General features: G+C 34.8%; 4 protein-coding genes across 7 annotated transcripts in view; 3 read left to right on the top strand and 1 right to left on the bottom strand.

The window, feature by feature from the left end:
• LOC125823765 (small ubiquitin-related modifier 1-like) overlaps window positions 1-25,283 on the top strand; it is a 498,077-nt gene that overhangs the window by 468,589 nt on the left and 4,205 nt on the right. For all 4 annotated transcript variants that reach the window (XM_049503149.1, XM_049503147.1, XM_049503146.1 and 1 more), the window contains exon 2: window positions 24,716-24,812. In XM_049503149.1, coding sequence (XP_049359106.1) covers window positions 24,729-24,812 — 84 coding nt within the window. In that variant the 5' untranslated portion in view covers window positions 24,716-24,728. The remainder of the gene's footprint in view (window positions 1-24,715; window positions 24,813-25,283) is intronic.
• LOC125823719 (uncharacterized) lies at window positions 4,170-9,915 on the bottom strand. The gene is made up of 10 exons (XM_049503090.1): window positions 9,671-9,915; window positions 7,857-8,066; window positions 7,566-7,646; window positions 7,373-7,459; window positions 6,841-6,936; window positions 6,665-6,718; window positions 5,579-6,480; window positions 5,440-5,488; window positions 5,308-5,347; window positions 4,170-4,529 (listed from the first exon to the last, which is right to left on the bottom strand). The coding sequence occupies exons 1-10, from the start codon at window positions 9,902-9,904 to the stop codon at window positions 4,381-4,383; spliced, it is 1,902 nt and encodes a 633-aa protein (XP_049359047.1). The 5' UTR covers window positions 9,905-9,915; the 3' UTR covers window positions 4,170-4,380.
• On the top strand, window positions 12,712-18,758 carry LOC125823744 (protein-tyrosine-phosphatase IBR5). Its single transcript, XM_049503126.1, has 5 exons — window positions 12,712-13,101; window positions 15,938-16,037; window positions 17,052-17,109; window positions 17,422-17,528; window positions 18,122-18,758. The coding sequence occupies exons 1-5, from the start codon at window positions 12,862-12,864 to the stop codon at window positions 18,433-18,435; spliced, it is 819 nt and encodes a 272-aa protein (XP_049359083.1). The 5' UTR covers window positions 12,712-12,861; the 3' UTR covers window positions 18,436-18,758.
• LOC125823715 (clathrin coat assembly protein AP180-like) lies at window positions 21,353-23,760 on the top strand. Its single transcript, XM_049503086.1, has one exon. It carries the CDS (start codon window positions 21,497-21,499, stop codon window positions 23,693-23,695), a length of 2,199 nt encoding a protein of 732 aa, XP_049359043.1. The 5' UTR covers window positions 21,353-21,496; the 3' UTR covers window positions 23,696-23,760.

Genomic DNA, 25,283 nt, shown 5'->3' with positions numbered 1-25,283 from the left:
AATAGCAGCAAGATAGACCCTTCAATGCTTCATTTGACAAGTCACGATCAAACAAAATACATTATTGTGACTTTAATTTTGGTAGGTGTTTGATTGACCAATAAATATTTTTTTTTTAAAAAAAGGAGGAAATGGTCAAATATAATTTATTAAAATTAAACAAGTAGACATACGTGTTCTACACGATATATTACGTGTAGGACGCCACGTAGGACACAAAATTGTCATGTAGGATGAATTTGTCTATTGTTCAATTTTATATAAGTTTAAGTATCTACTTGTGCACACCCAAAGTTAAAGATCATAATTACCCGTTGAAGTCAAGTTAAGGGTCATGTTTATGTATTATGCTTATTTAGTATAAGAGAACTTTTATTTTTGTTGCTTCAAACATTTGATGTTTGAAATCCACTGTTTCGATCAATTCAACTTTACACTCAAAGAATATTCGCTATAGAGGTTTAGTGCTCCTTATCAAAAGAGAATAGCCCGGTATCTACTGATTTTGCCATTCCTATGATTCAAAGGATTCACCAGCTATAAGGCAGTTAGCGCAGACATCAAGTAAGGGCTCGTAGGCTACTCATGCCAAATGAACATTTTATTTCCTAAATTCGTACTTAAAATCTCTGGTTAAGAATGAAAGTAACCTTTACCATTTCATTACAACATTTTTTTTTTGGTTGGTATTATTAGATAAATTAATGGCATTAGTTTAAGCACTTAGAGACCAATGAACATTTCCTTAATTTCCTCAAAAAACAGTTACAATTTCCTCCTTTTAAATTGACATTTTCCAACTTTTTAATGACCAAATTAACAAAGAAAATCAATCAAACTCCCTCCCCAACCAAATCTTTTTTTAACAAAAAATGGACAGAACAAGAAGATCAATTCTTGTATTATCTGTCCTAATATTCTTGGTTTGTTCTTCTATTCTTGTTCAGGCCCAAACACAAAAGCCCAATGTAAAAGTGGCAGGCCCAGATCCAACAAAAGCCCATGTGGAATCAAGGCCCAAACAAGAAGCAGTAGAAATATACCATGAAAATGATGATGCTGGGGTTGATGCTCTTAATAGAGATTTCTATGAGACTCAACAATTTGGTACAGATTTTGTTGCTGGTCATTAATTAAGTGGCGAAATCATCAATTTCGTTAAGAATGTCCGAGATTTAAATATATATATTTATAATTAAAACAAATCTCGAGCAATGTTTTTTCTTTTATGTACACAATATAATTGTGATTCCTATAATTGTCTGATAATGGATGTTCAATTTAGATGCGGCATAATAAAATCGGTGGCCTAAAGCAATTTTTAATGGAGAGTGTTATCTTTTATGCTCAATATTTATAAAATAAAAATTAACTTATAAATTTATTATAGATAAAAAAAAGGGGCTTCATCCTTCATTTACTAAAAATCTTCCGTTTGAGTCTCAGAATAAAAAACTTTAATTCGCCTTGCGTGTATCAAAATCGAATTACATAAAAAAAAAGGTTCATTGCGAGAAGTTTTATCAAGCTCCTTGAAATAGTTAACTCTAGGGCAATGATATAGTTTTCTAGTTGATGTTGCATATAAGACTTGATAGTATATGCGAGAACATAATCAATAGAGCATTTCCATTTTCCATGAAAATCAAACCAATGAAAAATTAAGTTAATTGATTTAATTTGATTCCACCATTAAAAATATAAAGTCCAACCAAACCTGGACACACCTTGATATATATGCGGTTTACCAAGATATATCGATGATAATTAAACTAGATAATGGTGAATAACTAAAGGACTCAAAGATAAATTATTTTTAAAAAGAAATAGATTTATAGAGTTATGCATAAGAAAATTTCACTTTTAAAGTATTTTGAAAGCTTGATAACTTCGAATTCATGTTAAAAAAGTCTAAAATATTTTTGAACTATTGAATTTGGTACAAAAATTTTCTTCGTTAATCTTTCTGTTTTAAAATACCCTCGACGTTAACCTATTGATCCTAAAATACCCTTCTTTTTTATGAATATAATTAAAAATCTCATTTATTACATATATAACACAATTTCATTGGTGTGTTTTATACTTAACCTAAACTAATTAAATTCCAATTCAAATACGAATCCATCTAATTTTAGGAAATCGTACACTTCCTAAAATTAAATCTATCTACTAGTTTTGATATTCGAAGGATTTCGAATCCGATTGTAATTCTTTTTAAAAGTTGTAAGTTGTTGAATATAATCAATTATGAATTAAATTTGGTTTGTCCTAATCTGATTTGGTTAATTTAGTGAATAAGATGAGAAATAAAGTTTGAAGCAAATTATTGAACTCCATTTATGAAGCCAAATAATTTCTCATCTCAATTTCAAATTTGGAGAGCTGAAGTCTGTAGAGTTAAAATCATTTTGAAAATCATTTATTGTACTTAATTTTAAATTTAATTATTACTTTGAGAATATATTTAAAGGAAAACTAAAATCACCATTGGAGAATTTAAAAAAGCTTTCAAAAACACCAAATCTATGACAATATAAGGTTTTTTCTCTTTAGTTTAATGGGATTTTTAGGTGGGGCGGATATTAGGTGGATTCGAGTTTGTGTTGATATTTAATTAGTTTAAGTTAGTTGCAAAATACACCAAAAAATCATGTCAAGTAATAAATAAGTTTTAATTATATTTTTAATTCTGACCATAAAAAAGAAGGTATTTTAGAATCAATAGGTTAACGTCAAAGACATTGAAGAGCTGAAAGGTTAACGAATGATATTTTTGTACCAATTTCGATAGTTTAAGAATATTTTAGTCCCCATTTCGTAAAAAGAAATTAATGTACTTTAAGAGTAAAACACTTCCTATCAAAGGCCACTAAGAATACGATACTAGTCAACTACTACAATTTATTTATACTATTGCTCAATCTTAAATTAGTTAAAATCAAGGGAATATGCACAAGTACCCCCTTCGACTATACGTGAAATCCCAATGACACACTTTAACTATACATGAGACCTATTACCCCCCTGAATTATTTTTAAGTGTAATAAACGCACCTTTTCGTACTGAGGTGGCACAAAGAGTGCTCTCTTAGAGGCATGTGAGATACGGAAAAAATGTATTAAAATTTGATTAATATGGGCACATGTTCATTTTTAATTGGACATTTAATTAATTAGTAGAGATAGTTAATTAACTTTAAAACTTAAATTGATATTTTTTTAAAAATTAAATTTCTTTTTTTCTTTATGAAATAGAGTCAAATTTTATCATTTTTCACAACATATTTAAATTGCATATTAGGAATTTAATTTAGGCAACATATAAAGAGCATAATTTAAATTAAAGTATTTTTTAAAAAAAAATTATAAATAAATAATTTAATTACCATCCCCTCCTCAATTATCCATGTCATATCCCTACCCCTATCCCCAGCCCTCCCCCCTGCCCCCCCCCCCCCCCCCCCGCCCCCCTCTTTAGTTCTCCACAACCTCCATGCCGCTTCAGTTCTCCATCAATAACACCTCCCTCCTTCTCTTCCCTTCTCACTTCAATTAGCCTTTATCTTAACCCAAATTGAATCAGAAAAAAATGATCCCAATTTTAAATTCTTCTCGAAATAGAGTTCAAAATTTAGGTAGTTTCTTCAATGGAGATTTTGGACCATGTTTTATGAAATTTATTTGAATTATTTGGATTGAAAGAAAAATAAAATTGATAGTAGATATTGAATCTTGTGGTAGTGAAGAGATAAATTTGGTGGTGGGTTATAATTTTCATGGTGATTGCTATAAGTTTTAATGGTTAAAATAAGTGGATTTAGTGGTTATGGAGTGGGTGTTGATAATGAAGAAGAAGGAATCAAATGACATGGAATTTTATATTTTTTTTATAGATCTGATCATTTATTGACGTGGCGCTAATATAATGATGACTTGGAGGCAAGTGTAAAACACCTCCCATCATGTGAGTGACTATATAGGTTTTAGGCTGTGTTAAGGGTGTGTTTATTGCAATTGAAAATAATTCAGGGGTAATAAGATTCATGTATAGTTAAGGTGTCGCTAGAATTTCGCGTATAGTTAAAGGGGGTACTTGTGCATTTTTCCTAAAATCAACTAAATAGATCAGGTAAGAGTAAATGACATAATTTTGTGAACAAGCAAACTCAAGAACCAGCTCAACTTGCATTACAAATGAATAGTGCAGAATATATCGTCAAATATGATTCCACGATCCACCATTGTTTCAATCTACTATGTATAAGAATGTGATATACAACACAGAAAAAATGCCCAAATACAACATACCATAAAGAATGTCTTCATCCTTCTACACAAAACAAATGCATCAATTTTACATATGGTACAAGTCCTCCCCTAGGCAATGGAGGTTTCAAGGAAAGACTTGGCAAGCCACAATAATCCTGGATCATTCCTTTTGAGGACCAAATAAGCTTCCGTTCTACCAGTGTTGTCGATAATAGCGTCTTCACTGAATCCAATCACAGACAGGATCTCCATTGCAGCTGCAACCACAGAGGAGGGCAAAGGTTAATGAATATTAACAGCTAAGGTTGCCCAGCAAGCATGCAAAGAGAAGGAGAAGAAGCACCCAATGATCAAGAAGCATATAATTTTGACGAGTACGAGTAAATTTCACATCAAAAGATAAACAATACGTGATAATTATGTTGATACAATTCCTTTGTGTTGCATGTTCATGGGATCACCAAATACGTTTTGAACCTCTGCAAATAACATCTATAACGAGTACTACCATGCAAATACTTCACCCGAATAGAATTTCAAAATGATAATAAACCTAGCCTTGGTCAATTAAACCAGCTTGTCTATCAACTTGATCATTGACTTATTTTCCAGAGATCTTTTACCAAAATGTTAGGCTCATGGAAAGACGATGGCAATTCACGCATGCCCTTAAACATAGAATTAGGGCTTGAGTGAAAAATTTATGCTTCAGTAATTAGCGAAGTGGTAAATTGTTCTTGCAAAATTGGAAGCAATCAGCAACATTTGCAAAATTGAAAGCACAATTTCACAAGTGTGATTTACAAGCGCCACCTGATAAAGAGAAGAAGAGCTTTATTTAAGATGTATCGATTTAAGGAAGGTGGACCAAGGGTATCTCAAATGAAGAGAAAATTTAGCTGTGTTGGATTGGTAACAGCGTTGAAAGCTCTCTGAAGGCAACATGAAAGTAGGGGATGGGGAAAGAGAACTGTTGGGGAAGGAATTTTGCAGAAAGGAAATAAATTGCAATAGATCGAGTAGAAGAACATGTACCTGAATAATTCACCACATCCCTCTGAATTAGAGGATTAGCCTGCAATATCCACCAATCAATTGTGATGAACAAATTAAGATGAAATCTAGACAAAACTAAATCACCTAAGACAATCATAATAAATTGCACACCTTCCGCAGCTTTCTGAATTTCACTTCATCTGGGTGTTCAATTGCATTCCTACAAACAGTTGCATTGCCAACTTAAATCCAAAGCTCATGAATGACAAAAAAATTCCAAATCTAAATGGCAGATTCATGTTTGACATACCTTGTGATTTTCAATATAGTTTGCACTACCCTAGAGACCTCCAAGGGAGTAGCTTGAGATCTCAACACACCTATTGCTTTCTGCAGTCGACTGCAAATGATTGCAACAGGATCTTGTATCCTCTGCAATTCCTGGTCATCTGGGTCAGGCTCATCAATCACTATACTAGAGACTCCGTCTGGTATTATATCCTTATCATTAGTACATGGCTCTACCAGTTTAATTCCTTCAGGAAAATCATCTTGATTGGTGTGTGTAAAAGATCCTCTCTCTTCCTCATTTACATGGTGCCCCAATGAAACAAGGCTATATTGACCATCTGTTACTTTCTTTTCGATCCCCACAGTGCGCTCATCAGGATCAGGTTCCAAAGAAGTAGGAGATGCTGTATTGTGTTTTTCTGCAGAGCAATCATCCGGGTCAGGTTCTTCACTTAATTTAGCTTCCAAAGGAGGCGGAAGGCTTCTCATCTTATGATCATCAGAATCAAGTTCCATATGAGGCTCATGTTTCATGGGAGAGCCAGTCCCGCAATCATCAGGATCAGGTTCAGATTCTCTTTGATCATCAAATGGGACATCAACACTAACTACTTTCACATCATTCAGTTGGTTTTCCACTAGAGCATCTATATGATTGGATTGCAGTGAATCACCAGCATTAGATGCCTGATGCATATCAATTGCTTCTGAGGGGTTGGTGGATGCCTGTGCTAAACGGCTGTAGGCAGCAACCACTGAAGATGCTCGAGCATTGAAAACTGAAGTTTGTCCTCCAAGCTTATGTGATAACCCAATTAGATTATCGTTGTCCTCATCGTCTTCATAGTGCTGCAAATTGTGACCACTCACGGTATGACCTCTTGATTTAGTCCAGTCCAACTTAGCAGCCTCTTCATTAAGCTGCAAGAAAGATCTACTCTTAATAACTTCTGCACATTTACCAAGAATATTGCAGAGATAAACAGGACTAATTGAGTTTAGGGGCTCAAAAAGGACCGTCCCAGTCTTTTGATTAAACATTTCTTGAACATCTTGCCACCTCAAGGAAGCCAAGAATGGAAAAAGAGATTAAATAACCTTTTACCTGCTTAAGAAGAGCATAGAAGTTCACATCATGTTCAGAATGTACCATGTGTGACTGAAAATGGAAATAATATAAGTTAGAGGCACATCAGAATTCATCATGAAACTCAAAAGCACGAACTTAGATTTTCAAATATTTTTAAGTTGGACAACAAAGAGTGAGACAGGACCACCCACAAGTTCATGCAAGAGTGTCTTCTTGATGCTATCATACTTCCTGAAACCCTTGAGGTCGTCTGTACGAAGACGTAGTGATATCTCCTCACCGTGATTCTGAATATGATCAATAGAAAATTATCAAGATAATTTTAAATGGTAAATGAAAAAATTATCATCTTAGAAAATCAAAAAGTATAACTCCCTATGTCCCATTTTATGTGGCACCCTTTCCTTTTTAGTCCGTCCCAAAAAGAATGTCACCTTACTATAATTAGAAACAATTTAACTTAAAAATTTCCCTTTTACCCTTGATGAAATGAATCTCAACCATACAAATATCTAAGGACTTTTTTAGACCACAAATTTCAAAAGTCTTACCTTTTTTCTTTAACACCGTGCCAAGTCAAAGGGTGTCACATAAAATGGGACAAAGGGAGTAGCAAAAGTCGAGGAACTAAGATGATGAAGCATGACAGTCATGGATTCAATATTGAGAACAAGATTCTGTTATGTATCTACTCCTTTGGGGAGAAAGAAAGGGATTGCTCACCTTATTGAAGCCAAGAATGCATTCAGGACTAACACCAACATAGCCTTCTGGTGCCATCTCTGTCATGATACCCACACGCCAGTGATGCTTCAAGAAGTCCAATGAACGATAGTTTACCACAACTGATAGCACACAGCAACAAAGTAATCCATATGTAATTAAGCTGAGATATGAAAAATCTTGCCAGGCTTACCTTATTCATGATTGCAACAATTCCTGGATCAGCAGCAAGCTTGTGCATTAGTTTTAAAGCTTTTGAAGCAGGAGGATTCAACTGAAACCAAGTGAAGACTACATAAATTGGTTGTCAAATAAACCTTCCTAGGCCCCCGGCCTCCGGTCCCAAAAGAGGGAATATGTCTATATATTTTTGCAAGTAATCCACATAGGTTAGAAACATTATTTTACTCATTCGTCCGACTGCATTTTTAAGCTTTAACTGTAGAGAATGAAAGTGGTTACAGTTTCCCAGAGTTGGCTATACCTCTATACCAGGAAGGTGGAGTGTCCGAAAATCACAAAAGACATAAGGCCCTTGTGGAAGTTTTAGTGAACTTTGAATCCCATTTGAGTTTCTTTGTCTCGATCTCTTTTCCTCTTCATCAAAACCCACAATCCTGAGGTCTGCCTTTGCACTCTGTAGAATGTCATCTACTTCATCTTTGGGCACTCCCAACATCCTAATAGACTTCCCCTGAAACAGAAAAACATCAGGTGATTCCCATCTATGCCAAAAGGAATTGTTTGGAAGGTTCAGCTTAACGAGTCATAGCCAAGTATGCTAAACAAGTTATATAGACTAATACAATGATTGGAAATGCATGAATACCTAATACAATATGCAGGGTCGTCTCAACAAGTTTGGGGGCCTAAAGCCAAACATTATAAAGAGGTCCTATTTTTTTAGTTGATAAATATAAATTGAATAATTATAGTATACTAGTGTAATTCTACAAATGAGGTCTGCAGAAGCAGGATATGTGTAGACATTATGAAGTAAGAATGCAAATAATGTTAATTTTCAATGAAAATTATATAATATAAAGTTGGAATAATACATGACTCAAAAATTAAAAAATATGATGATATTAAAATAGTGTAGCAATAAATTTGATAAGTTAATAAATAATATTAAAATAGTGTTGATTAGTTTTAGTGCTTGAAATTTGAATAAGACACCAAAAACAAATTTGATATTTTTATAAACACACAACAATACATAATGTAGAATGTATGAACGTTTGAGAGACTTCAAAATATTCAATAATGAAAGAAGGGATAAGGCACAAGTACCCCCTAAACTATGACCGAAATTCCAGAGACACACCTTAACTAAACTAAGGTCCTATTACCCCCTGAACTCATTTAATATATAATATTGTACACCTTATGGCTTATGTGGCACACCTCGTGACTCCATGCAGTTGAGGCGCGTGAGTTCGGGGGTAATAGGACCTTAGTTTAGTTAAGGTGCATCTCTGGGATTTGGGTCATAGTCTAGGGAGGTACTTCTACCTTTTCCCATGAAAGAATAAAAAATAGTGGAAGGAGAATAAAGAAAAGTTGGTATAAGAACACAATACCGTTGGTTCATGATAATCGTCAAAATATAAATGAGCTAGACAACAAAATAGATAGCCACATGCGAAACTAGAAAGGATACTACAATTAACTAGCCACATAAGAATCTAGAAAAGACACTACAATCAACTAAACTATATTCAATTTCTCAATTATATTTTCTATACAAAAAATAATTTTCAAATTTGTCAATACATGAAATTTTTTTTAACAAAATATATATATCTTTGAGAGAAAATGGAGGCCCAAAAAAATTGAGACCCCAAGCGATTGCTTTAGTGGCCTTATGGTTGAGATCGCCCCGACAATATGTGAAAGAAGTAAATAGAAGGTGTATTTCAGAATGCAAGTGCACTCAAACCTTTAAAGCTGCTAAAATGTATTTTTCACGACGTGCCTTCGGCAAAACTAACTTAGGGCTACAACTCCTTCAAGTTAGATTCTGAAGGCGAATCCTAATTCCAAGAGTGGGAAATATTACATGATTTTTACGATATTTATCAAGCTATCTCCCTAAAAATAAAGCGTCATGTTGTGATGGTTTAGCAGAACAATCAGCAATAATGTATAAAAACAAAAAAAAACAAAAACCTGTCAAAACAAAGAGCTAAAGAATAAAATTTCAGAAGCCCTGTCTAGAATCAAGCAGTAGCAAGTCCAACAGCTATTTAGTATATATAATTCATAAACTAGAGCATAAACTAATTAAAAAAAGACCTCAAGAATGGATGCTGCCTCCAATTTTAGGTATGAATGCTCTTCAGAGAAAGGATACAAAAGTCTTGAACTTTTATTAGTAGGCACAATGAGGCGCATTGTATCATCTCTAACATTGGTGAGATTCAGCAATTCATCCCCCAGTGATTTGAGAGTAGCAGCTGGATCCATCTCCAGACTGAACTTCTTTCCTCTCCATATAACAGATAATTGACATGTCTCCTGTTGCTGCATGGATTTCTTTATCTAATAATAGCATACAAGTAAGCCATCATCAAACACACAATTTTAGCGAGTCTTAAATAAGGGAACCACAAGTATCATCCAATTAGTTTTTCTTTTAAACTATATACTCTTTTGATGAATTGCATTCTGAGCCACAAACAGTATTTAGAATCCTATCTATAGAAGCTTGATGAAGGCTGTGTTTTTTTGGCATGTAAACTAAAATCTAGTCAGCTAAGGATAAGGAATGAAGGTAAGTTCAACCAAATGCATTTCTAGAAACATCTCTTAATAATGCTTCGGAACACCAGAATCCAGGTTCCATAATGAACTAAGTTCAAGTCACCCGCTGAGCTTTTTTTTTTTGCTGGTTGATAAGTAAAGGTTTCAATTAAACTTGTACCAAGCTGGTACAGAAGAAAATACATGCAATACTACAACACTCCCACCAGTCATACTACATGCCCCCCTAAAAGGTAAAGAAAATCCAAATACCGATCCATCCTATTTCTACCAAGAGTACAGCTATAACAACTTCTGTCGGGAAAAAAACTGAAAATCAACGGCTCAACAGAAACAGGAGCATTCCTATCGATATGGTCAAGTGAGAATTCAGTTTTCTCCATCAAGAAATTTCAGCACACATTTCTTTGATCTCCAGATGTAAAAAAATTGTAAGATAGTATTGTGTTAAAGTTGAGATTCAGGTCACCTCTAGAATTACAGAACCTCTAATTTGGTTTAGGAGAGAACTATTAAGAGGATTCATATAGACAACACCAACCAGATGTGGGGTCGAAGTGTAGTTGATTGATAGATTTCTCTGATCTCCAGTGAACGTGAGTATGCTATTCATGCAAATTGGCACTATGAAGAAGTTAGTTTTCTCCCTCCCTTCATAAATCTGTAATGCTTAAATGAAATTTTCGTCTTGTTAAACAAGCTATCTCCTTCAAACATCCACACACTACTATCTGTTGCAAACACCCAAAAAACTTAATTGCTTTTTTGGCAGCAACTATCTCTACTCTTGGAATTAGCCGACTATTCTGGATATTCCCTCTTTAAGCTAAAATATCAAAAATTAAACTGAAAAAACACCTAATAGATAACAGTGTAGTTATCAATCATCATTAACTACAGCTCAACCTCAAAACTAGTACTAGTTGATACTTGAATCGACTATACGAATCATTCCACTTTATTTTCAGTATACATAAGTATTATTCATCAATTTTAATTTTTTTTCATATTCCTCACCAAACTAACATAATTCTCCTCCTTTATCAAGCTTGGACCAATTTTCATTTTTCAAAAAAGTTGTATTCGGTCTAGCTTGCACACCTCGACTAATTATTGCTACCTACTAACTCTATCTCTATCCACAAAGCTTAAACATATGAAAAACAAATCATCAAATATTTTTGACTATATATTGGAATTTGAACCTGAAACCTAGTGATTCTCCGGCTACTTCATTTGACCAGTGGCGTGGCTCAATTAAAGCCGATGACTAAGTATTTTGCATCCAAACAACACGGAATCAACCGGAATAAACCTCTATAGTCCGAAACGTAGAACAGATTTGTTCCTAAAAATTACTAACTGCAAATTTACATAAAAAATTGAGAAAATTCTTACCTTTTTTGACCTCTGGAGATTGATGATGATCGGTGATCTATGAGAATAATTGATTGCAAAATTCGCAAAAAAGGGACAATTTTTTTCAAATTTGGGGAAAAAATGAACGGAAGGATGCGAAGAACCAGGGGCGGTACAATTTAGAAATTTATGCAGGATGGATTTTAACGTGACCGGTGTGTGTTTGTTTTGGTGTACGTAAGTGCTGGCGTAAATTCACGCGCGAAAGATCTAGAATTTACGGCTATGTCACTCGTGACTCGACTATTCTGGCTCAAGGCGGAAGCTGCGGTTCGAGCCCCGTTAGTCTCGACGGATTCAATAAATATATCAATTTATTTTTTTTATTTCTGTGAAAGGGGAACATGAACATAATTTCAATTCTAACAAAATATTTTTTTTCTTGTTTATTTCGTACTTTTCATCAACTTATTTACCCCTCAAATTCAGATTTTTAGATGTGGATTCTAATTATATTAGCTATCATACATCTAGTGAGAAGAAAAGAATTAATTGGGAGACTACCAAAGATTGTGATGGAGCGTGAATTGTAAGCTATGTTGCTCGAACACTTCAAAAATATTAACGGACAAATACTTTATTTTTTTTTATGTATTTATTTATCTTTTAAATTTTGAATTATTTTAGTAAAAAAATATAATTCTACCTTTCGGAGTAAAAAGATTTCTTTCACAAGCAACTTGATAAGTTGTGTTTAAAAAATAATTATTGCATAAAGGTGTAGGAGAACGAGAAATGAAGGGCGAGATTACGAGGTCGAAAAATTAACCACGCTCATTAACAAAGTAAAAATTCAAATAGTCAATCAGATAATTAGTTGCTTGATAACGCTAGCAAACTACAATTGTTTCATGATTGCTAAAGACAAATCAAGTTACACTAGCATTGTTGATTTTAGGACAAAAATCGCGGAATGATTATAGCTGGTGGTGAGATAAATTTTAAAAACATGTTCACCGAAAATGTATATGCTTATATTCATTCAAAATTAAAAAACATAGATATCATCTTAAATCAAACTAAAGAACACGTTTAAATATTATACGAATCCAAAGGTTTGTATCTTAGATCCATTTAGTAAAAATATCTATTGTGTACCCCTTTCAAAGATCCACAATTATTACTTCTACCGGTATCTATAAATATCAACCTATAGCAATCAATTTCATCCCAAATTTAGCCTAAAATTTTTCCCATTGCGATGCTTCACTCACAAACACACTGGACAAAATCCAGAAAAACCCACTTTAAATCTTGAATTTTACTCATCTGGGTAGTTGTTAATTCTGTGATTTGATCAAATTATGAGGAAGAGGGAGAGGGAAAACCCATGTGGTGTTTGTGGGCATTATCACAAATACGAAGAAGGTGAAGTTTGTGGGATCTGTGGACATCGAATGCCTGATGTATCTGAAAAGGGTTCTTCAATTCATGTCAGTGCGTTTCCTTCTGAGATCTTGCCGGAGTTTCTTTTTCTAGGGAGTTATGATAATGCTTCTCGTGCTGAGCTTCTCAAAACCGTTGGAATTTCTCGGATTCTGAATGTTTGTAACCCTTTCCCCTTAATTTTATCTGTTTGCTATTACTCTCTCCGTTCTCCATTTGTTTGACCTATTTTGATTGGCATGAAATTGATTGAGTTGCTTTTGAGTGAAATGAAACTAAAATAGAACTGAATGAATGAAGAAGGTTCATCTAAAAAATCCTAAGTAATTTGTGGTTTGAGTGGAGGAGCTAGGATTTTGAGTTTATGGGTCGTGGATTCTAAAAAAAATTGAGCTTTTAGACAAATTATTTATTATTAAATCAAATGATCTTTTAAGTACACCTACAACTTTACAAGAGTTTTTTTTTCCACCTTTGCTCCCTTGGTGACTCAAACTCACAACTTTAAAGTTGGAAGTGAAGAGTGCTCTTGTCACAAGGATTTAGGTCTGCTTTGTGGCATGTTAAAGTATGGTTTTTTGGTCCATAACTCTTTAAAATAAAATTGGGGGTAAGGGAAGGAGAAATGGGTAAGGGGATTACAAGGTAGGGAATCGAACCTCACCAATAAGGTGAAAATTTAGGTAGCAACCAACCGATATACTAAGATTCCCCTTTTGGTCCATAACTAATGAAATGAAAGGTACAGATAACCTAAATCGATTAACATATAATTCAAAGTTTCTATCAATATCCATCAAGTAATACTTATTGGTTACCCCTCCAAAATCCACAATTACTTCTTCTACCAGTATCTAGCAACCCATAGAAGTCAATTTCAATCCTTCGGGGTGACCTAGTGGTTTGGGCTTGGAACTTCCATGTTGGAGGTCTCAAGTTCGAAACCCCTTGCCAGCAAAAGCAAGGGGTTTGCCTTTGGGTCGAGCTCATTGCACCGGGTTTGCCTTTTGGGTCGAGCTCATTGCACTGGGTTTGCCTAGTGCGGGTTACCTCTCCTGTGTGGTTTGCGAGCTATTGCATACCAAAGGGGATTTTACCCTGTGCGCACCCAAAGGGTGACATTAATGCAAATGTACACTCAGCTTAAATGAAGTACCAACTAGTTTTTAGTGTCAATAAAATTTGTTCCTGATCTACTTCATTCAGTTATCAGACACAGTTACCTATTGAAGAAAATGCTAAAATTGCAGAAAATAACCAATCATTTATCTGTTTAGCTAAGCATAGATACATTTTGAATACCAGCCTTTTCTCTAGGAAAGGAAAGACGGATATTTCTCTTTGCAATCTTATATTGTTTTTCACTTTTTTAAAAAAGAAGCATATAATATGTGACTCTTAGCCGGAAAAGGAAGGATGGAAATGTGAGAGTGACATGGAAGCAACTTATGATACTTATCTAGGAAAAGAAAAACAAGAAATAAAGGAATCAACCAGCTTATGGCTTCATCAAATTTGATATCTTGGTCAAGTGATTGGTATTTGGAATTCAACTTCATGTATTTCCCCTATTTATTTGAAATGATAAGCCCAACACCAATTTCCACACTAGGAACCCAACATGGCTTTTCTCCACTTCATTTTCTTGGTGACTCGAACCCCTACATCGTGGTTGGAGGGCCCTTATCACTAGGCAGTCTCTCCCTTGCCATTATTGATTGGGGGTGTTGATTATCTATCAAGCATTACAAGTTAATAAAGGAGGTGGTGACATTTGTAGTTCCATCTTTTTTTTACATATGATGGGTGTTTGATTATCTATCAAGCATTACAAGTTAATAAAGCAGATGGTGACATTTGTAGTTCCATCTTTTTTTACATATGATGGGTGTTCCAGGTCAACTTGTGCGTACCTTGATTATTCAACCGAGTACCTGCATTCTCCCTCCAGTCAATACCAGGTAATAGTACCCACTAAGGCTTAGCACATACGAAGGAATCAAGTAGCTTTTTCCCTCTGCTGAATCCAAACCCTGTTCACACCCTGGGTACAAAGTTCACAAATCTTTAGGGGAAACTTAGCAATGGATTAATTGTATCCTATATCAAGTAGGATCTAATCAGGATTGTTTATATTCTCAACTGACCTGAACTATGATCCATTGGCTATACAATGCAATACATTGTTCTCTAAGTTTATATCCTTAGATGTAACTGAAAGATGTATAATTATAAGAAGATATTTACGATCTAGAACAAACTGAAATTCAGTTCTTCACTTGGTATTCTAATGTTCACTTGTAGTTGGTCTTAAAGTTTGTATAGTTGGAAGCATGGTTTGGCTCTTCAAAATGGATGAAATGGTAGGAGAGACAATTATGTAGAATGTCGATAATAACTGACCTGAAATGGGCTTTCTGCTGCCAAACTCTTGTCATTCTTCAGGATAAACCTGGGTGATTAGGGGATGGGTTTCAAATATTTAGCTAAATGATACTCTAGTCTCTACTTTTGTGTAAAGCATGTATAGTGGGGGCTTTACCCCTATAAATTGATATAATCTTTACCTTGTCAAAAAAATTCTTCTAGATTAATGATACTGTATAAGATGAAAGGAACAAAGAATAGTAATTAGTAACACAAGAAGTAACACGGTAGAGGGATAGAGCTATGCAATAAGAGCATTTAAGTTTTTTGCAAGATAAGTGAGAGTGGTCTCAGTAACAACATTCATTTATTTTCTTTCTATATCCATTTGTATGGTATTTTGCCTCCTTCATATGAACTTGGATAAACAAACTACATATATGTACTTTTGGCTCCATATAACCGTAGTGGACACAACATATTTTTCTGTTGCATCATGTTGGATGGTTTTTATTTTTCTTTCTGGTACTTCAGAAATTATTGAATGACACTTCAATGTGTTCTATGTGGCCCATGTTCTTGATTGTTGATACTGGGTATTCACTTATGTTTTTCTCCTATGTGCAGACAGTACCTGCTTGTCAGAATCTTTATAAAAATTCCTTTACTTATCACTGCCTACAAGATGAGCAAAATTTGGCTTTTGATGACGCTATCCAATTTTTAGGTGAGTAACATTCTCTTTACTTTGTTTTACCTAATTCCTCTAAGCTTGATTAAGAGATCCATGGAACCTTTCTCTCTGCATAGTTCTTTAGTATGGTCAACTATTTACTGCTACAATGCTTTAAAGGTACCTAGTTGATTGAAAAATATAGAATGAAGATTGAATTATGTGAATAAACTAATAATCTATAGATCGACTATGCGTCAATACCAAACAAGTGGCGGTCATTTTTATGTTTTCATCCACTGCTTTGCCTCTTTCATTCACCTTCCATCTGCCTTTGAATGTACAAATTGTTGAAGATATTATTGAGTAATTAAAAGTGTTTTCTCTCTAGCAGCTTAGGCTTTTACATGAGATAGTCGCACAACTTAAACGTGGTATCAGAGCAGGCAAAGGTACTGAGTTTGAGTCTCACCATCACCTATTTATAAAAATGGAATTTCTAAGTGTTTGTCCTGTGAAAAAGAATTAGGCCCACACGTAAGGAGACATGTTGAAAACTTAATTAAGTAATTAAAAGTGTGCTCTCTAAGAACTTGAGCTTTTAGATTAGATTGCCGCACAACCTTATCACAAATACTGTTGCGAGTTAAACATGTATATACTAGGTGTAGTTAACTACCTGGACTCTTGTCATTCTTTATTTGGAGATTCAATGGTAGCTTTATTTAGTTGAATGTTGAGCCATCTAGTAGTTGATTGTTACAGATTTGTTTCCCACAGGTTCACCTGGAAAGACAACCTTTTTTTTTTTTTAAAAAAAGAACATTATAGTAAGTTTTACTTTACATGTATTGATACATGCATTTCATATCTTTCAACTCAACACTCCGTTTACATGTCTCTTGCTGTTGTGAAGGAAAGTCATTACTAAAGAGGATACCATTGGGCATCGACATTGATTGCTACAGTTGAAAATCATGCTTATGACCTCAAGCTTGTTCTCAGTGATTTCTCATGTTTTGTGGGAGGCATTATGCTGGCTAATCTTAGAATATTTCTTTTGTGCAGAACAATGTGAAAAGGATAGGGCTCGTGTTCTTGTGCACTGCATGTTAGGTAAAAACAGGTAGGAGTTGATTATCAATTTTGCACTTAAACCTTTTTACAGTTTCCCTTAACTATTCTTTCTTTCATGTTTGTGCTTTATCCTGCTCTCCTCCATTCTCTTTGTTCTTGCGCAAGCAGTTTTCCCCAATTAAGGTGTAAATGTGAAACTTGTGTTCTTTTCTTCAGCTTCCTTTCAGGGACTTGGTAACATTTAGTGCTGCTACTCGATATTTTCTGGACTGCCTTTCAACTGATTGTACTTGCAGAAACCACCATGTTGGTCTACTTAAGGTTTTTATATGTAGAATTCATAGACGTGCTTTTTTGATAGGTCGGCAGCAATTGTAATTGCTTATTTGATGAAAAGTAAAGGGTGGAACCTTGCACAGAGCCTTCAGTGGACGAAAGAGCGAAGACCTTCTGTTGACCTAACTCAAGGTCACACTGCTATCTTTATAAGGATTTCTTCTCCTACTTTTTTCAGTTGAAAAGCTATAATATTAAGTTTGTAATTCTACATTTCAGAGAAATGCAAATATTTGAGATGACCAACCCTGGTATGTGCATAGTTGAAGAGGTCGGGTAGTTAATCTTGATTTTGGATACTACTATCATATAAAAAAATAGGGATGGAAAAAAACTGCACAGCATTGCTGCATCGTTGGCGGAATATACTGTGACCAAGCTAATAGAGATCACTCATTCTGAGTACAAGCATAGTGACTTCTAGATTTAAAAGCTCAGAACCCATTAACCTTTGTGTGAGTGAGTTGCAAGTTTGGCATATTAGTCACTTAGTAATAAAAATGTTTCAATCTTCCTTTTTTTCCTTTAATTTCAGTTAGATTTTTAGTTTTAAAGCAAAAAAGCAAAGCAAGTTCCAGTTTGATTACCAGAACTCTGCTAACATTGAGTCACACAGCTTGTCTCTCTTCACTTGGGTTGTGACTGCTCTTTGAAACTGATCTTAATAAGAAAGTTTACTCGTAGCTTTGCGTCTGTATGAGACTCCTTTTTGTTTATATTTGCAGAGGTCTACCAGCAGCTACAGGAGTACGAGCAGAAGATCTTTGTGTCACTTCAGAACCAGCCCAGCCCCATCATGCCAGCCTTCTCTTCTCCCGTGACATCCTTCAACTTTGGCTTCCCAAAGGCCAGTGATCAGATTCCTGCTCCAGCCTTCAACAATTCTAGTGCTCCTTCACTTTTCTCCCCTCCTGCTTTTGAAGTTCCTCCACAGGGATTCACTTTTGGAGCTGCTCATAATCAACATACCGCCTCAGAAAGCCCTTTGAATGCTAATAAAAATCCAAATGGTAGTGACATTGCCATGGATGGTTCATGATACTATGACATCTTTAGCCTTGCGAAAAATCCTCAACTTCAACAAGTATTTAAGAAGGTTATGCCAGTCGCTGATGCCAATCTACCACGTTTTTCAGAAGGTTGGATGTGAAGTGTGTGAAAATGCTTATAAAATCACTAGTTGTAGAGTTTGACATGCTCATATCTTACGGTGCCATCAAAATGGATTCGTTGTTCAGGAAATCCAAGTAATTATTGCCTAATATATATGCGATACTAAAGACTGTTTTCACTTGATCTCTTACAAACTAGATCTTCTGTAGCAACTGACTGTTATATTATGGGAAAGGTAGGTGAGAGTTTTTGACAAGAAATGGTTTTCGTTTATATCCGAGTTAAGCAGTTGCCTTGCATGTTTGTGTTCAACTATAGTTTAACATTGTGAATGCTAATGACCATTGATGGTGTCATTCCAAAAACCAAACTTTCTTTAGTTGAATCCCAGGCTAAGTTTACATTAATAGACTTTAGGTTGAGAACCATGAGATTTTAGGTTCAAATCCTAGCGAAAGTAAAAACACTTGGTGGGGTATCTTCTCATCTATCCATACCTTGATGTATAGAGTTATTCGGAACTTGTGTTGGTGGTAAGTAGTAGTATCTCGTAGAATTAATCAAGATGCATGCAAGGTGACTCAAAGGCCCCACATGATAAAAAGAAGCTAATGTTGTGACACTTTAAGGTTCCGTGAAGATCTACAATAGATAGAAGGGCATTATGTTCATAGAGATACATGCATGACTAATTGAGGTACACGTAAGTTGACTCGGACACCATGATTAAAAAAAAGGAAGCTAAGGCATAATCAAGATTTAAACTTTATAAATTTATCTTTTTGATTTGGACTTTTTTAGTAAAATTTAACACACATGTAGGAATTAGGATATGAACTAAAAATTATTGAGTTCGGATTGACCTGTACCATATATACCTTCTTCTTCTTCTTCAAAAGTTGGGATTTTTTTTCTCCATGTTGCTAAAAAGAATATGGTATAATGGCATCTATGTTTATAATCACATAGTAGGCAACTATAAGAAAGTAATTGCTTTATTGAGGACCCATATTTTCTCAAAGGAAAATTCTACCATTCAGTGTGGAGTATGCATAGGATGATCTCAACAAGAAAAAGCACAAGTTAGGAGAACCACACACATGCCATTCATCCACAAAAGATCAAAAGAACTTCTCAAGCTTCAACACTAATGAAACAACCAAGTGGTACTACCACTGCCGCGGATTGTGGTGGAATGAATAAGATTCTTTTCCTGATTCTTAATCAGAAATTCCGAATTTGAACAATGGGAATAAAACAAGTGTTCCTTTAATGGGCCTAATGAAGTGCGCATCCTGATTAATCAGGACCCAAAAACTAATCCAGAATAAATCATCAACTGGATGATAGATCAAGAATAAACACTTTTTTTGCGAAAAGGGAGTCCTCATCGTCATGACAATTGACAAGGATCGATTCCTTTAGGTTCCTGACATCAGGTGAGAATTTTTTTAAAAAAAGTGATACTACAAGAATTGGCGTCTGAACCACACATGATATTCCTCTTCAAGAATAATTTATTTGATTTTCATTAAAAAAAAATTGGCATTGCAAACAAATGTATTTGAAGAATATTTATATCTAAACAATTATGTAGTGGCTCATTTAATATCCTTCTTAGTTAACTTATACACTTTCATGTGTTGCAGATTTTGCATGGTTTAGGTATTTATAGTATGTTATGAGGTGTAAATATACTAATCATTTTAGTATAAAAGATTATCATAAGATAATACTAATTACTTAATATGTTAGTTTCAAAAGTATTTTTGAAGAATAGCAATTTGTATTTGATTAATCAATTTGAAAAACACTTTTATTAATATTATAGAACACAAAAAAATGTTTTTGACCAAAGTCCCAAAAGTGCTTCTTGGGAAAATTACTTTCGGGTTTTAAGAAAAACAACTTTTGATCCTAGATTTTTAACTTCTGAATCACAATATTTTTTCTTAGTTCTAGATAGATTATTCTATATATAATTTGTTTTAACCAAACACAAAAACTTAGCGAGAGCTATTGAATTCTATCGAACCATTAATTATAATTGTGGCTCCGTCATACCTCAAAAATCTTTTTTTCTTTTTAAAAGCTTATTCAAATTAAAATCACAACCCTTTAAAATAAATATTTTTGACTTCACAATAGTCTATTAGTCATGGATTAGATAATCTACAATTATTAGCTGGTTATAAATTAGTTTAATTTTCATATCATATAATTAGAAGATTCACATGAATGCTCACCACGTTCAACACAACATATCCCTTCATTTCTTTTCCTTTTTTACTTGTTGTTTTTTCTTTTTCCTTTCCTTCCTTTTGGTATTATCTCATATACTCTAGGATCGGTTCGATAATAAATTACACCGTATATATAAAATATTTTAATTTTTTTATGTACATATATAGATTTTGAATTCTTTGAATATAAGATTAAACGTTGACTCAATGGTTGAGATTTCTGAATTCAAATTCAAAACACTTCATTTTTATTTTTCAAAACTTCTTAATCAAAATTATAAATCCGCCGCTAACTCTACACGTGTATGGATGTGAGTGGCTAATGCCTTAGTGTTGGTCACGTTTGTACATTGTAAAATTTCAAAAAATTGTTAGGCTGAGAGGAATACAAGGAGTCCCTCTCATTCTTCAACACAAATTGAACTCCAATAACCAAAATCAATTTAGAGAGGAAAAAAAAAAGAAAAAAAATTTCCAACTAATTTTTTCAACTAACTTTTCTCTCTCTCCCTTCAACCAAAAACTTCTCATCAATCTTGAATCCAAAAAAAATAAATTACATTTTTACGATCTTTTTTTTTCAAGATTTCAAGAAGTTAACAATCCTAGTGCCTCCAAATCTTGTGTTTTGTTCTGTTTGTTGATCATAATCGCGTTTTTTTTAGTTGCGAATGTGATCATTTTGGTGTTTGAATCAAGAAAACCACGCATTAAATCGAAGTTTTGAAAAAGAGAAGGTAAATAATGCCAAGCAAGTTAAAGAAGGCAATTGGTGCAGTAAAAGATCAAACAAGCATTAGTCTTGCAAAAGTTTCAAGCAATACTTCTTCAACTCTTGAAGTTGCTGTCCTAAAAGCCACAACACATGATGATGTACCTATCGATGATCGATACGTTCAAGAAGTCATCAAACTTGTGTCATCCAACAAGGCCTACGCGGCTGCCTGTGCTCGTGCCATTGGCAAACGCATAGGCAGAACGAGGAACTGGATCGTTGCCCTCAAATCGTTGATGCTTGTCTTAAGAATCTTCCAAGATGGTGATCCTTACTTCCCTCGAGAGATCCTTCATGCTATGAAACGTGGAGCCAAGATTCTTAATCTTTCTAGTTTTCGCGATGATTCAAATTCTAGTCCTTGGGATTTCACAGCATTTGTTCGTACATTTGCTTTGTATCTTGATGAACGTCTGGATTGTTTCCTTACTGGAAAGCTTCAAAGAAGATACAATAATCGCGAAAGAGAGAATTCAAGTAGCCATATTTATAGGTCTACTGGTAGTAGTCGAAGAAGGGGTGATGAACCTGTTCGTGACATGAAACCAGTAATGCTGCTTGACAAGATATCGTATTGGCAACGATTGATTGAAAGAGCAATAGCTACAAGACCAACAGGAGCAGCTAAGACAAATCGTCTTGTCCAAATCGCGTTGTATGCTGTTGTAACAGAGAGTTTTGATCTTTACAAAGATATCTCAGATGGTCTTGCACTTGTTCTTGATAGCTTCTTCCATTTACCATATCAATCATGTGTAAACGCCTTCCAAACTTGTGTCAAAGCTGCTAAACAATTCGAGGAGATCAGTGCATTTTACTCTGTCTGTAAAACCATAGGCGTTGGCAGGACATCTGAATATCCAAGTGTGCAAACAATCTCAGAGGAATTGATCGAAACGTTGCAAGAGTTCCTCAAGGATCAATCTTCATTTCCAGCTCATACCCAAAGCAAACCACATTTGCTTCTTCCAGGCACCGGTGGTGGTTCCTCAAGGACCACGAGCAGCAAACGTGATAGTTATGGTTGTCAATCTGACTTTTCTATGACCACAGGCACGACTGAGCCATACTTGGAGAAGAGTACTAATACTTGTGTTGATTCGCGTTGCACATCATTAGAAGATCTTATAAGTGCAACAGAAACATGGAAGAGTCCAGCTAATATTTCGATTGACTTGGAGGCCCATTCGGATATTCAATTTGAGAAGCAGTTGCATGAAAAGGATGACACGGGGTCTACTCATTCGTTGCCTGTATCAAACTCCATGGCTGATCTTGTATCCTTACCAGATTTGCAAGAATATGATGAAGACGACGAGAAAAAACAAGAAGCTGAACTTGAACAACACCAGAAACAGAATCCATCATTAGATTCTACTAGTTCAGCTAAAGGATGGGAACTCGTGTTAACTGAGGCAATCCCATCAACGTCCTTCAACGCGTTCCCTGAGCAACAAAAACCGGATCATTTGTCAGGAAACGAAATGAGAGGGATGACAACACCATCAGCATCTTTCAACGTGTTCCCTGAACAAGGACAAGAAAATGTACCTACAAATGAAGCAGAGGTTTCTTCAAGCAATGGATGGGAACTCGTACTGTTCGAAAACATTCCACAAACACAATCAACACAACCCGTTGTCCCTAGTACCACGAACAACAACAACAACAACGTTAACAGCTTCAGTTTCGCCACTTTGGATGACTTGTACAATCAGAATCAAACGCCATTTTATCCGAATAATAGCCAAAACTCACATTTCACCCATAGTACAAACAACTTTTTGTATGATCAAACTCCAGAGCCTCAACACTACAATCCATTTCTACAAGACACATCAATGGAGTTGGCTATGGTACCGGTCACGAGTGCACCTGCTCCGTACCCAACTCTGACCACGAATTCTTCGTTTTCATTTCCAACGTCTACTGACATGTTCACATCATCAGCACCAGCACCAGCACCTACATTTCAAGCAACTCCAACTTTTAATGCTCAGAATCACACTACAGGGCCAATGCAGAGTACTAATATGGATGACCCGTTCGCGACATTTTCGAGTAGTGATCAGATGTTTAATGGCATCAAGAATGAGCAGAATTTGATGCAAGAACAACAATTATGGTTGCAGAACCAAAACAAAATCATAGCTAAACATAGAGCTTGATTTATACACGTGTGTTAAATGAATAAATCTTGTTGTTATGTTTTACAAAATTGATTTTGTGTTAATTCACCTCCCTTTCATACATTAATTGCATTATTTTTTCGATCGAGTTTGTCTTTAGAGAACGTTCTTGGTGGAAAAAAAATGTGAACGAAAGATCCCACTGAATTGAGTTGGTTCCATGAATCTACGAAATGGTAAGAACTCTTGATCTCGATATCGTTTACCAATTCGAAAACTTAGTATTTGAATTGATGCCCTCTCATTGATTCTTCCTAAATTGCGCAGATTGATTTATCCTAAAGATTTAATTTCAATTTGAAATAAGATTATGTGTAGTAGCAAAGTGAGAATTAAACTATTTGAGGGCAAAATATTGTTCTAAAGTAAGTATTCAAGTATAATGATCTCTTGTATAACTAGCACGAGGACGAGTGACCCTGGTATGATTTGATTTAACATTAAATTTAGTAGGTTAATATACAATGACCAAAATAAAAACAAGTAACAATTTATAGAAAAAATTTACCATTTTCCTACTTTCCTTTATCTTTTGACTAAAAATATAGGTACAATACTCATTTCACCATAAACTTTGGTAAGAAAGTTTTAAAATATAACACATCGATAGATCCTTAACTACAAGTTAACACTTCACTTTTGTGGGTGCATATCTAGGCACCTCAACTCATACACTCCAACTTACAAAATGATCATTTAGGAGATTTTACTCGTTGGTCAATTGGGGGGTTTGTGGACTTTTGTTGCTCTCGATGGAGCATCTAGACACTTTAAAAATTTATACGTCACATCAGCATCGAATATCCACGAGACACTGTAATAAAGGATTGAGGTGTCTACGTATGCACACTCAGAATTGAAGCGTCTTTCTATATATTATATATGACAAACTTTAAACTTGATGGACCATTTTGGACTTTTTATACTATATATAAAGATAGAACCAGACCATCAATTTACATAAATTTCATTTTTCTCCATTAACAGAGAGAGAAGAAGAAAAAGAGGAAAAATGTCGGGAGTAGCAGGAGGGGAGGAAGACAAGAAGCCCGCCGGCGATCAGTCTGGGCACATCAATCTCAAAGTCAAAAGCCAGGTTTTTCTTATCATCTCATTAGGGTTCTCTTCTATCGCCGTATAATTTAATTAGGGTTTTGTCGATGAAGAAAACGAGTGTTGGAGTAGGTTTTACAGAGTAGCATAAGAATAATCATATGAATCTTTTCAATTTTGAAAAAAATTGGGTCAAATAGAGAGGAATAGATGCATATAATTGAGCTGATTAGCTTTTGGGTTGAGGGGTTGTTGATTAACAACAACAACAGTGTAATCCTACAAAGTAAGGGTCTGGGGAGGGTAAAGTGTACGAAAGATCTTACCTTTACCTTGGAGGTAGTGTTGATTGATTGATTTGAATGAATGAGTGGTTGATTATGCTTATTTACACTGTTTTAAGGTTAGTGATATTTCTTTGCTACTTCTTTCCTTGGCTAATGGAAAAAATTCTTCTTTTTTACTCACAAAATGTGGTTTGGGAAGGGTAAAGTGTACATGGACCTTACTTTAC

Source organism: Solanum verrucosum, unplaced genomic scaffold, assembly GCF_900185275.1.
Source record: "Solanum verrucosum unplaced genomic scaffold, falcon-dt-bn FXZP01000093.1, whole genome shotgun sequence".
Taxonomy (NCBI): Eukaryota; Viridiplantae; Streptophyta; class Magnoliopsida; order Solanales; family Solanaceae; genus Solanum; species Solanum verrucosum.
Note: the sequence above shows the minus strand (reverse complement) of the source record. Positions and strands in the feature narration are given on the sequence as shown.

Coding starts and splice junctions, on each gene's coding strand:
- LOC125823719 (XM_049503090.1), bottom strand. CDS start 9,904: ATGCAGCAACAGGAGACATGTCAATTATCTGTTATATGGAGAGGAAAG. Junction 6,937..7,372: donor GCATTCTTGGCTTCAATAAG/GTGAGCAATCCC, acceptor GATCATATTCAG/AATCACGGTGAGGAGATATC. Junction 6,481..6,664: donor TCTATGCTCTTCTTAAGCAG/GTAAAAGGTTAT, acceptor TCTTTCTTGCAG/CTTAATGAAGAGGCTGCTAA.
- LOC125823744 (XM_049503126.1), top strand. CDS start 12,862: ATGAGGAAGAGGGAGAGGGAAAACCCATGTGGTGTTTGTGGGCATTAT. Junction 16,038..17,051: donor TGACGCTATCCAATTTTTAG/GTGAGTAACATT, acceptor TCTTTTGTGCAG/AACAATGTGAAAAGGATAGG. Junction 17,110..17,421: donor TGCATGTTAGGTAAAAACAG/GTAGGAGTTGAT, acceptor CTTTTTTGATAG/GTCGGCAGCAATTGTAATTG.
- LOC125823715 (XM_049503086.1), top strand. CDS start 21,497: ATGCCAAGCAAGTTAAAGAAGGCAATTGGTGCAGTAAAAGATCAAACA.